The sequence below is a fragment of the Passer domesticus genome, chromosome 1 (assembly GCF_036417665.1).
Source record: "Passer domesticus isolate bPasDom1 chromosome 1, bPasDom1.hap1, whole genome shotgun sequence".
Lineage (NCBI taxonomy): Eukaryota > Metazoa > Chordata > Aves > Passeriformes > Passeridae > Passer > Passer domesticus.
In genome coordinates this window covers 20648394-20661885 of record NC_087474.1, presented here as the reverse complement: position 1 = coordinate 20661885, position 13492 = coordinate 20648394, and the positions used below count along the sequence as shown (strand labels likewise).

General features: G+C 39.1%; 1 protein-coding gene across 2 annotated transcripts in view; it reads right to left on the bottom strand.

Moving 5' to 3' along the window:
* Nucleotides 1-12778, bottom strand: part of RUNDC3B (RUN domain containing 3B) — a 50117-nt gene extending 37339 nt beyond the window's left edge. The window contains exons 1-2 of one of the 2 annotated variants that reach the window (XM_064409146.1): nucleotides 12408-12778; nucleotides 5624-5739 (exon numbers count right to left, since the gene is read on the bottom strand). In XM_064409146.1, coding sequence (XP_064265216.1) covers nucleotides 5624-5739; nucleotides 12408-12511 — 220 coding nt within the window. In that variant the 5' untranslated portion in view covers nucleotides 12512-12778. Of the gene's footprint in view, nucleotides 1-446; nucleotides 943-5623; nucleotides 5740-12407 lie in introns of those variants that run through there. The other variant, XM_064409154.1, reaches the window with a different exon arrangement.
* Nucleotides 12779-13492: the final 714 nt, after the last annotated feature.

Genomic DNA, 13492 nt, shown 5'->3' with positions numbered 1-13492 from the left:
CATGAGGAAATACTGAAGGTATTAGGTTTTTTCTCTCTAGGGAGGAGAAGGCTCAATGGGAGAACTCATTATAGTTTTCCAGTACTTAAAGAGGGTGAAGGCTCCCTCTTTCCAAGGAGCCACACAGAAGACAAAAGGCAACACATACAAGTTGCACTGGGAGAGGTTGCATCCCAAGAAAGAAATTTTTTTTCGAACAGGAACCAAAATTCACTGTGACAACATCCCCAGTTATGTGGTAGAGTTTCTGTCACAGGATGTTTTCAAGATATGATTGGAGAGGGTGCCGGATATTCTCATCTAAACTCCCATCTCCAAACAATTGGGTCAAATGATTCCTCAAGGACCCTTCCAAATTCTGTTGGGCTGTTCTATGGTTTCAAAATCATATCTAAATTTTAAAAGATCTTAATAAAATTGAAAGCTAGTTTTAGTATAGAACTTACATTCTGTCAAAGTATGTCATAAGGAAAGAGGAAGCTTCTCAGCAGGTGCACAGGAAAATGAGCATGTGGTCTTTGCTGTGAAGTTCATATGTCATCGGAAGATGTAGAAGCTGACAGCTATTCCAACAGAAATGATGTTGGTTTTGTCAGCCAAACAAAATTGTTAGGTAAACACAGAAGCTGCATGTGTAATAGTAAACATTGTTCAAATAAATTCCATTCCTGTCTACAGAACTGCAAAGCAAATAGAAACAAATTGTGATTTTCTTTTCTTTTGCTTTCACCACATTTTTGCAAACTGCTGCACACCTACTTGTATCAACCCATTTCTGTTCTGACAACTAGATACAAACATCCACAGTTATCACAGACCCTTTTCATGCCCAATAAATTCTTCACAAATAAGACTGAACAGTCTGATCTCTGATCAACTACAGTCCAATTTAATTTCCAAAGTTTCACAGTTGCAAAGAAGAAATGACTATGATGTTGCAAGGTAAAGACAGATTGTCTCCAGATTTCCCTATGTTATTTAGTTTGCAGGAATTTTTTCTATCCAATAAAAATTAAGTTTTAGTACAACTTCTTGCTAACAAACTGGCGTGATCTTTGAGGAATTTCTGAGATACCTATCCTTACTTTGAGCCTACAAAATGGGTCATTAAATACTTAGAGTATTTAGAGACCCATAAACTCAGTCCTCCAAGACAATTATAAGTTAATTTACAAATTTTCTCCATACAAGAAGAATGAACTAAGCCACAAATTACACAAGAGCTCTCCTGTTTCTTCTTAGTCAAAAAGGATAATTCAGTATGTGTGTATAGATACTAAATCTAGTAACAAAAGCTATTCTGCTAACATTATTACACCAAATAAACGGCTATCACAGCTGTATGTTTGTCTTCTTCATGACAGTAGTGCCTTTAGTTTTTATACCCTTAACCTTTTCCACTGCCATTATATCACCATTACCTTAATTATTTAATCCAGCAGACTTGTTTCTCTCAGAACAAAGAGCATTGCAAGCTGCATTTTACTGACTCAAAGAACTCCTGAAATTTAGGAGTTACATAGATTGGATAGATAAAATCAGCTTCCGTGGACTATCCAAGCAGAAGCTTTTGGTATGTTTATAGTGCCTCCTAAACATACAGGAAAATAGGCACACCAAGTTGTGAACGCGTCAAAATAGCACAGTACAGCATATTTTTTGTGTCCTCATGGTGGCAAATGCAAGTAAGCATACAGATGACAAGTGTGCTCACTGTAACCACAATATGCAAAACTTACACAAGTCACAAGCAAAATGCACTAGACACATTTACACACTGACACATTACACTATTTTCTAAACACACATACTGGCTAGCAGTTTGGATATCAAACATTTTTGCTGCACAAATTATATTATGGCCATAGAAATCTACAGTAGTTATTCACATTTTTCATTAAGTGCGTAGTAACTCACTTAATACTAACTTAAAAGTGATAAGAAAAGGCAGAAAATAATACAGTCTAGTTATATAGTAAAGACAAAATACACATCATTTTGAAATTACTTCAGGTTTTAAATCATTGGATATATCTGAGATCAAATCCCAAGTACTGCTGCTGAACACTTTTGATGTCCTACCATTTCTGCACTATGTGTATATACTTGGCTGATCTGATAAAAAAGACACTTACAGGAAAAATACCTGAAAAATCTGTGTCCAGAAATGAAAACAAGAAACCACACAGAACACTACAAGATACTTCATCTTCATCTCCACAGTACAGAATGGTCAAGAATGGAAAAAATTCCAAACAATGGTATGAGAAAAAAATGGCTCCTGAAATCATTCACCTTGCTTTAAAGGCTATCAAATACATGTACATTTGTACACAAATTTGTAAAATCTCTTTCAGGACTAGAGGTCTTATTTGGACCTTCAAATACATTGTCCCTGTATGCCTCCCAGAGTAACACTTAATCTCTGCTGTATTGTAAAGCCATGCAAAAGCTTATTCCTAAGAAGAAATAAAAGAGTAATTAGTCACTCATCTTTTTTTCTGTTATTTCTTCTCTCCTCCCTTTTCAAGATTTTCAGCTGCCCTGTCCAGTAGTATCACATCTTGCCAGGAGGGATGCTGCACAGTTTTACTTCAATGACAAGAAGAACACATGCCTTATAACCTCCTCATTACAAACTTTAGTCAACTCCACATCCTCAATACATCCAGCACTTGCAGGAAGTACCAGGTACACTGCACACATAGTGTTACGCAGCACAGGGAAATAGCTCTCCACTGGCTAGAGCTTAAGGCAGTCCTTTAAAAACCAGTTAATACAGCTTGCTCAATCTCTCATCCTTAGAGCAATTCAGACTGCTATTACCATCAACAGCGGCCTATTCCTGACTGATACTTAGTGGCAGTACACGTAGCTGTAAGGTAGCGCCACAGCTATGCTGACTTTTTTGTTACTTTTTGGAACTATTTTGGTGCCATATGTGCCAAATCTTCTGTATCACATGAACATACATATATTCAAGCAGCATTTACACATCTCTGTTGTGTGAGCTGGTTTGCTTCTGCCAATCTCATTTTACTACTAAGCAAAATATGTATGTAAAATATTCTTAAGAATATGAGTAGCTGGGCTAAAAATGTGCATTCACAGAGAAAGTCATTAGTTTTCTGCCTGTTTGACTTCTTGGTCTGGCTCACTACAGGACCCCATAAAGACCATAACCAGGAAAGGTAAGTGCAAAGTCAATGTTAGGCAGCAAAGCGGAAAATAAAAATCTGTAGCAAAATGCACTGAGTTTAAGAAACGTTATGGACATTTTCACTACAACTGGACAATGTCATGAGTAATCTGTGACAGCCCTACTTTGTGCAAAAAGTTGGACTGGATGACAGTCTAAAACCTTTCCAAAAATTAATTATTCAATGAGAATGAATATAAAAATACAAATCAACAAAACCACTCATGGTGGTTAAATAAAAAATGCTATTTCATGACCCTTTTGCTACCAGGAGCATCAGATCAGGTACCTATCAAAAATCCATTTTACATGATCCTTGTGTTTCTACAACGACCATTTTTCCTAGAACACCTAGGAAGATAAGGCTTGGACAACTACTATTACAGAATTTTTTATTGCAAGGGTTTTAGAAAAAGTGTGAAATTCTAATCCCTGTAGCTGAAGTCTTTTCCCTTTAAAATAACCATCCTCCCTTCCTGCCATTTTGGGTTTGGATTTTTTTTGTCTGGATCCTAATTAAGCATGAGACCAAAAAATGGGAACCTTCACTATATTCCATCAAGACTATGCTTTGCTCCTTAAAAATACATTACATTTAATGTCAGAAGAGTTACCAGTAAAAGTTTTCTAATAAAAGCAAACTTCATACTTTATAACATAAAGTGCTTTGGGGTTTTTTTAATTCTTCCTTCCTCACCCAGTACTTCCAAAGAAAGCTAAAGATTAAGAACTGTTGTTTGCCATGGCCTTAAAGTAATATACTTGAACTCTGAAATCTGAATCACCTGTTTAACTACACTGCCATGAGATTATCCTGACAGCTTTGATACAATGAAGCTATTTATCTTACTATAGACAAACAAATCAAGTATGTTCTGCCAGTTTCAAAACACTTTATACAACTCACTGCAATCACCAGTTTGTATTTAGTCTCTTCCTACTGACACTAAGTATGCATTCAGAATATATCAGTCAATTCCATCAATAAAATACAATTTCTTTCAAGCCCCAAGCAGTAGAATACATACCCCCTTAAAATCTGAAGTGTCATAGTTCATGTCTTATCTCAATTTCTGTCTTATTATTTTAAAATCTTTAAAAATTACAAGCAGTCAACTAGCTTATTACCAAAACATTCTCCATTTGCAACATAATCCACAAGTTCTCATTTTTTTTCCTGTAATTTTAACTCTGCAAACATAGAAAAGTATCCTAGCAATTACAAGGGGAAGACTGAAACAAAAATTTAGCTATTTGAATTTCTCTATTTCTTACTTGAAATTATTTTTTACTTGCAAATTCCATTTGCCAACTTGTCAAGGCTTCTTCTCTGTACTGCCTGTTCTGAATAAAAGACTGAAGCAAAAGAATGTTGACAAAAAAAAATTTACAATTACTTTTGCACAAATATTGCTGAAGCTGGAGGAGGAGGAGAAAAGAGAGCAATTTCCCTGCAGAGTCAAGCTGTTAAGTACCCACAATCACTCAAAAAATCTTTGTCACAATGTGACAAACCCTATGTTTCTACCATACTGTGCACCATTTTTTTCCTCCTCTGACAGAACCACAGCAGGTAGTAATTGTGCTATTCAAATGTCAGCCTACACACAGTATTGTTCACAAAGCTTGGTTATGAATATTAAAAAGTATGAAAATGAGTAGATTGTCATATTACACATCTATATTTAGATGATTATGATGTTCTTCATAATCCTCAAATCATTTCAGAAACTGTACACAGAACTGAGAAAAGAGAAGACTCTTCCAAAGTCCTCTTCTAGTGACTGCTACTGCTAAAGCACACACTGTTCTCTGAGCAAAACAGCTTCCCCTAGAACAACTGGAAAATGCAAACAGGCATTATCTGGAACCAGAGCATCTGACTTGATACAAGAAGAAAATCAACAACTGACCTTTCTCAAAAGCAATCTCTTTCAGGACATTCCAGCAAAAAAACCAGTTTCACTAAAGGGCTGGGGCAATAGAATGAAAGGACCTAAAAACAGTATCTGGAAAAGAAGGCAACAAAAGCAAGGAAGGGAGGAAGAAATGGGAGCAGCACCAGATACGCTCTGTAGCTCCTATTGAAGCAGATAATATAATTGTCTTTTAGACTCTTAGGACACAGCCTTATCATAAAGCAGAAAAGCAGACAGAGCTCAGCACCATGGCAACATTCACTTGCTTAATTACCAGCCTAGAAGGCTTCCAACAAGATCACTGGAAACATGTTTCACAGAAATAGTTTGCTTTTCCATAGTAATGCAGAAAAACAGGAAGGTAACAGCAATAGGACAGACCCACAAAGAAAGCCAATGCTTTCATTCAGCGTCAAGGAGTTTGTACAGATGCACATTGGTTTTGTATAAACAAATTCTCATGGTAAAATCATCACCAATAAGGAAGTTAAATAACAAAACACACCTTTCAGTCGATGACTTAGAATCTGTTCCAGAATGGCTGCAAAATTATTAAATTCAGGGGAAGTATCATCGATAGTTTCAAAACAGGAACGGTCAATCAGAGTCTTGACTGAAAACCTAGAGCAAAAAATATGGGACAATCAGAAATCATATGAATAATTACTGGTCCTCCATAGCAAGGCAGTAGCTTATATAAACCAAAAAAAGCAAGGAACCAGAACCTACCTTGATGATATCAAGTTCAGTCACAGCAACAGAAACATACAAAATGTTCAGATATAGTGTGGAAGTGCAATTGGCACTGTTGGTCTTAGGCATAAAGCCTTAAAAACAGAAAGAAAACAAAAATCCTCACCCTTTCCACACAGAAATTAGTAAATTATTTTTCTCTTCTCTAAACTATTTTAAACTATATCTAAACTATATCTTCTAACTATTTTGCAGTTGGAGAAAAACAAGCACTCAAAAGCATCCAACATCAGTTTCGCTTTGTAATCATAAACATTTTTTGCTTGACATTTTGTCAGTGCTCCTTTTATTCCCAAAATCCATGTCCAATAATCAGAAATACAAACTTTATCTTATTATGAGAACACTCTAAGTTCATCCTAATGCAAAAATAATCTAGACATATTATAAACCAATGAATTTTTATGCATTGTTAACTCTGCATTCACTTTGGCTGATTTCCCTGTGAATGGGGGTAATCCTTATTCAATACTATATTACTTCATTGTTATGCTGGAAAAGCTTTCAATTTCAATGATCCAACACATAAAATTGGAAAGGCTGAATTAAGTCATTGTAAAATGCAGACAAGATGTAATTAGTCAACTGGCCAGCCTGCTGTGTTTAGTTACTCCTACATTTATACAAACTTTTATTCTTATCAGAGGATAGTTCAAGCCTCAACATACATGACAAAAAAATAATTTTCTTTTGCTTTCATAATTTTTATCATTATCCATTTTTATATTCCTTTCTTCAGCTTCTTCTTCCAGTTTTCAGTTTCAAGACAAATTTCTCCAACCTAAAAGTATTAAATCTGAAGCACTTACTATGTTTTTTTGTAACAATCTTATTTTTATTAATAGAGTCATACTGCAGCCTGAGGAGATAGTTTTCACAACACCCAAATGTCAACAGTACCAACTCAGGAGGTTCTCACTCTTCCTGCTCCTCCCAGATCCTGCACCTGAGTGAGTGCTGGCTTCCTCAGTTTTTCCAGTTCTACTTTTTATGGTGCTCAATAAGAACTGTTCTAGATTTTCAGTACTGGAAAGGAGGGGAGAAGTGACTTAAATATGGATGCATTCATAAAAAATATCCTTCACAGCATCTCAACACAAGCGCTTGTATGGCACATCTGCAGAAGCAGCACAGCATTAGAGGCATGGGCAGGAATGAAGCTCCTTACACCAGTACTATTTTGAAATGCTCTGTACTACAGAAGTAACTGCCTCCTTAGTGGAGTCAGCACAGTCTTCTGATGCACAAAACTAATGTGCTCAAACTGAATTGGCACATAGCTCAAGAGTTTCCACTCAATTATGTTTTACTTAGTAAACTTCTGAATAAAGACTCCTTATTTTACCTTTCCTGCAGGCATCTATTGTTGTAATGTTTTTTGCAGAACAGGAATTAGGAGTGAATTAGGGTGGAGGAGGAAGCTTCTCCTGCAGTGCCAAATTATGACTCAGTTTTGAACTCCTTCATATTTTTAACCAATTTTGAGTGAGAGACATGCATGCCCACCAGTTAACTGCTATTGACTCTTCTAATGGCAGAACTTGTTGCTTCCTCAAAGCTACATTAGAGCTGAGAAATTTTTGATTAAAAAAAAGCCTTTATTTCAAAAAACAAATGCCTATAGCAATGCCATGACTAAGCTAATATTAACTGTAACAAGATGAGTCCTCCCACACCATGCAGGTCTGAAAAAGATACAGTGCAGCACATCACTCACAGATCCATACACAAGATAGAGAGTGAGTTAGCAGTGTGATGTACTGCCCTGTACACAGGAATATCATCATAAAACTCAGGTATGATCATCCATAAACTGCAAAATCAAGTAGAGTATAATATAAAGCTAGGCCTATTTTTCCTGTATTCAATGTCATACTTGAAAGTTTGCTTATTAATATTGTATAGAATACCTATTCAGAAATGGAGATATATTCAAGAGGAAACACTTAAGAGCAATTTCACAAACACTTTAAAAATCAGAGATAAGCTTTATTTTCTTTTTATTTTTAAAGCATTCTGCAACATAACTGAAGAAAAAAAATCTAGTATTTAAGGAAAAAAAATTATATACCTAGAGTCTGATTATAAAATACAGTCTAAGAGCTCATCATAAAAATAGTATTCTTTTTAAGTGCTCATATTACTGCCATAACATCAGAAATGTTAACTTTCGTCCATCTACTCTACCCTTTCACCAAAACCCTAAATCTTTATAGTCAAGTTGGGTTAGATTTGCTTTTAGGAGAACGTACAGGGAGTGCAAGTATGTACTTACTTTTATAAATCAGGAAGATAACACCAAAGCAGAATATACCAACCAAGATTTGATTCACTAGAAATATTTTTTTGATATTTAAAAAAAACACTCATAGGTAAATACTTGTGCGTTATCTTTTTTTCTCTAAATACTACAGAGGCAAATGTCTATTTAAGTGTAAATTAAAAGTCATGAGCGTGTTTTGCATATTAGATATTCACACTTCACCATGTTTACCATGTATATTGGAAAAAGGATTAAGGGTATATAGAAGTTATGCCTTTGAAAAAAGGTTACACTGTAAGCACTAAGTAAGCAATTCTCCTCAGTCATTGAAGTTGTTTCCAGTGTATGGGGCTCCAAACCAGAAATTCCCCACTCTTGCACAGTTATGTGGAGCCACATGAAGACTGAAAGTCAAGAAACAAAAGGTCAGGGCTAAAGGAAACAAGAGCTATGAAGAAAAAAGGTCCAAATACTTAGAGCTGTTTCCTTGGTTCCCTGTATTGCTCCCATCTTCACAGAATCTCTAAGGTTGGAAAAGACCTTTATGATCAGAGTCCAACCATTAGCAGCACCAAGTCCACTGCTAAACCATGTCCCCAAGTGCCACACACAGACTTTTTGGGAACGCTTCCAGGAATGGTGATCCTACCACCTCCCTGGGATTCTGTTCCAACGGCTGACCACCCCTTCTGTGAAGAAATTTCATTGAATACCCCATCTAAACCTCCCTGCTGCAACTTGAGGCTTTTTCCTCTTGTCCTGTCACTTGGTACCTGGGAAAAGAGCCCAAGCACCACCTCACTCCATCTTTTCTCCATTGGGCTGTCACAGCAGCACTGCACTCCAGAGCAGCAGTCTGCTTACACATCAGAGGTTAACTTCCAAGTGGACTGTAAAAGCAGATGAGTAATGTAGCTTCTCTTGCTATAATACCAACTGCTTCAAGATTTCTTAAAAAAAAGTATTTTATCCAACATTTCCCATTGTGTTACTGCCACAACTTTTACTCCCTGACTTTTGTTATTTTGTTGGGGTTTTTTTTAATACAGTAACTGCCATTGGAGAGATTCCAGTATCAATGTTTCTAAATGACCTTCACGAACTCTAACGTTTTTGGATTATTACACATTTTCCTCTGTCACAAATCTTCTCTTGTTTGAGCCAAAAAGAAGATGCAGAAATAGTCGCATTCTCCAACCTTAAAAAGACCTTATGGATTATGTAAGATGGAGACATTCTTGAATAAGAAAGACTTAAACCAATCTTTCTAGGGTAGTTTGTTTCACTGCTTTGCAAGATGCTCAAGAAGTCTCCCAAGTTTCTTGAATAACTCCAAACCAAAGCCTAACATTTTGTGGATACATCCCACACCTATAGACTTATTTCCAAAACAGCAGATTTTGTCATGATTATTTAGCTTGCTATTTGGGAAGTGTCATTAAAATACTATTTTAAAGAATTCAAACTATTACTATAGAATAAACCCTAAGATTATGAAACAATATGTCTTATGCTAAACAAGGCAATCATGAAACCAGACAGTTCAGCTAAGGGTCAATGTCACAGCAACAGGTCATACGTGTATTAGCAAAATCACTGTTTTAAATCACTGTTTAAAAGCATATTTCCTAAAAGTTGTTCAATTCTGTGTTACCATTCTGAGTTTAAGCTATGAATGTCATTTCCGAGGTGCATCTCAGTTGTTCTGTATCTATGTTGATCTATGAATCTTATCTAAGACTAGATTAAAACAAGTTGAACAACCTATAACTAGTAAAAAATCTCAGAGCCACTTACTGGAACATGAAAGGGATCAAACTCAAAGGAAAACAGGTAAGGAGAGAGACAAAGCTTAGAACATGCATTACTCAAAAAAAGTCCTGAGAATTATTCCAATTTAAATCATGGCTGTGCAGTTACAAAAACACAGCCATGCATTTTCACATGCAGTTGGTTTATGGAACTTAAGTAATTATGTCACTTTCCAGGCTACTCAACCTTTCAGTAGAAATAATACAGTTCCTTCCAAAACTGTAAATATAAGAAACTATACACATCTGCACGAGGAGTTAGATATCATCACTGTAAGAAAAGATTAAAACCTTAGTCTGGTATAGCTATTAAGTAAAAATATGCTAAAGCTTGAAGCTTTAACAAATGTAATTCATTAAATTATCAAAGACTGTTAACAGATGGTAACTCAGAAGAGTATCTTCCTTGTGATCTTTCCCCTTCACTGGGGAACAGTCCATACCATCCAAATTTGATTGAATCAATTGACTGGAGCTATTTTTTTACCAGAACAATTTTTTATTTTCATAGAATTCTGATTGGAAAGGACAATTATGTTACACTTTTCAATACTAACTTGGCCATTCCTAACAAGTATCACTTTTCTATAATAGAAAATGTGTAGTAACTACAGTAAAGCACAGAGATATTTCAAATACTCTTACACTGGCAAAATAAAAATATAAATAAATGTATATACATCATAATAATGCAAATCCTTACTCCTTAACATTCTTTCCACATTTTAATGTGTATTCACAAACTGAGAACTTCAGGTTTTTTGAAGAAAAGCAAAATTAAGTCACTTTGCTGAAAATCATAAAAATACACCAATCTCAAGCAGTTTCTGCAGTAGCTCTTTGTTTTATATGTGTGTTTCTGCAGTAGCTCTTTGTTTTATATGTGTTTAAGTGAATTCCCTCAAATTTCTAAGCATTTTAAAATATATTACACCATCACTTAAACTTCAGGACAAGGACATCAAATAAACCAAAAAAACCAATGTAACAGCACAGAATACAGAAGAGTTCTTCTCGAGTGGGAGGCAGAAAAAAACCCCTAAGTTCTGTAGAATACAATATATTCCTTTAAAAAGAACTGTTTATATCCTGTACAATTGTGTGATTGCTTGATAAAACTGGTGTTTTCCTGAGCACGCAGATTAGCAGTATCTGCATCTCTGTAACAACAGCGAAACTGACAACTTCTATTTCTATTATTTAAGCTACTACAGCAGGTTTGATAAAAAAACTTTGTTTAAATTTCTTTTTGTTGTGTACCTTTTTCACAGGTAGGAGCAGAGATAAGCACAGAAGCCCAGTAAAAGACAGAATAGTACTGATGCTACTCAAACACAGATACTATGATTTGAAAGAATACTGAAGCAAATTCATGACATGAATGATAGAGTCACACTTTGTAAAACCTGCTAACAGTATACCATAAAAGAAAAAAAAAAAGTATGGAAAATATAAGGTTGTATTGGTTTTTAAAAATCCTGCTACAGCATTAAGTGATGATGGTACAAAATTATCTAATAGTTGTCCTGTCACTTTAGTAAGACTTGTGAGAATTAAATTATGTCACAACCTTAATGAATCTGTTGAAAACCTTTCCCAAATAATATTCAAATTACTTTAATAACTTCAAAACTGAGCAATTGAAACAAACGCCTGAACAGAGCCATTGCTACCAGCACATCCACGTATTTAAAAGTTTGGCATGACGTTACACGTCACTGCTGCACACCTGGAAATGCTGCATGAATTCCACAGTGACAGCAGTGCAAACGCTTACATGGAACGTCATAGAACTGCTACTAAGCTTGCATAAGCTCAGCATTAAGATGCTTAAAAAAAAAAAAAAGAAAAGAAAAAAAAGAAAGAAAGACATTTGAATACAGTAGCTCTAGTACTGCAGGTTTCCTGATCTAGATTTCGTAGATAAAAATATCCCGGAGCGCAGCCTCTTCGGGATGGTCCTGCGGCACCGGCGCGCTCGCAGCGGCCTGAGCCTCTTCCCCGCGTACATCCCGTACATTAACTCTAAACCTCATCACACCAACTCCGAGCCCGGCCGCGTCAATTGAAGGGCAGCTACAGCAGCTGTGCCCGCACGAGTCCAGCGCTGCCTTTCGCCCCAGAACGCAAGCGTGCTGCCGGAACAAGCCGGTCAGTCCCCCGCTTCAGAAGGGGCCAGTGACGCCCCGCAGCAGCGGCACTGCCCGGTCAGCCCCTGCCCCCGAACATCCTCCCGCGAACGCTCCCAGGAGCTGAGTCAGGATGGATGGAGGAGGCTGCTCTACCCCCGCGGGGGCCGGCACCGGCCTCCCTGCCCCGGACAGGGCTGCGCCGGGGCTGTCCCCGCGCTCCGGCCCCCGACCCACCTGTGCGGAGCGGGGCCGGGACGGGCCCCGCGGGCTGCGGCGGGAGCGAGGGGGAACGGGCCCCTCGGGCGGGGCAGGGCCCGGCCCGGCGCTCACCTGCACACCGTGATCAAGTTCCGCCTCTCCACCGCGGCGTTGCGGGACGGGACGCTCTTCCTCCGGGCGGAGACGTTGAGCCCCTCTAAGCCGAGGGACGCCATCTCCGCTGGGCAGGGCAGGTGGAGCCGCCGGTGCTGGCGCGGAGCCTTTGTTCCCGGCCTCCCGCTCTCCAGGATGCTGCGCCTGCCGCCGCCGCACGCGGACGAGAAGGAAGCGGATGAGGAGGCCTCCGTGCTTTCCCCGCTGCTCCTCCCGCTGCCCGGTCCCGGCGCGCCCGAGGCAGCGGCGGCTCGGGCGGGGACGCGCGGGGTCCCCCGGCGGGGGCGGCTCGGCCCCCCCGCTCCCGGCAGCCGGGCGGCCACAGCGCCGCAGAGCGCCGGCGCCGCCAGCCAATCAGCGCGCGCGGAGCGCGGCGCCGGCGCCGCCTGGCGGCGCTGCAGGGCCCGGCGGGCGCTCCCCAGGGGCGCGCGCCTGAGGGGCCGCGGGGCCGGGGCTGGGTCGGAGCCCCAGGGAGCCCTGCGGCTCTCCCAGCCTCTGTGAAACTGTGGTCTTCCTTCAGTTGTTGTCAGTTCTCACCCTTCTTAGCCCCCTGGCGTCTAGAATGCGAGAACTTCGCTGGTTATAGCTTTTAGAGTTTGAAATGCTGTCAGTCGTTAATTAGGATCATAGAATCACAAAGCTGAAAAATACCTCCGAGGTCGTGGAGTCCGACCTTTGACTGAACACCACCGTGTCAACTAGATGCCACTAAGTGCCACATCTTGGACTCCTTGGTTCTTGGACTCCTCCAGGACGTGACTCCATCACCTCCCTGGGCAGTCTGTTATGGTGCTGGAAAATGCTTTATGAAATAGATCAGCTTTACAGGCCGTGCTTGTGGGAATACGGGAATGAAGTGGGAATACACTTTGCCACCAAACTACAGCTGGCCCAGCTCTGATCTAAGGCGTGCGTGGAAGAGCTGTGGCTGTAGAGCCTTGCCTTGGCATCAAGACACAGAATTGCGTGAAGTTCATGATTTGCTTCCTTTTTGGGAGAAAGTTCCCTTTCAGCCTAAGAAAATAATTTTGTTTGATTTACAA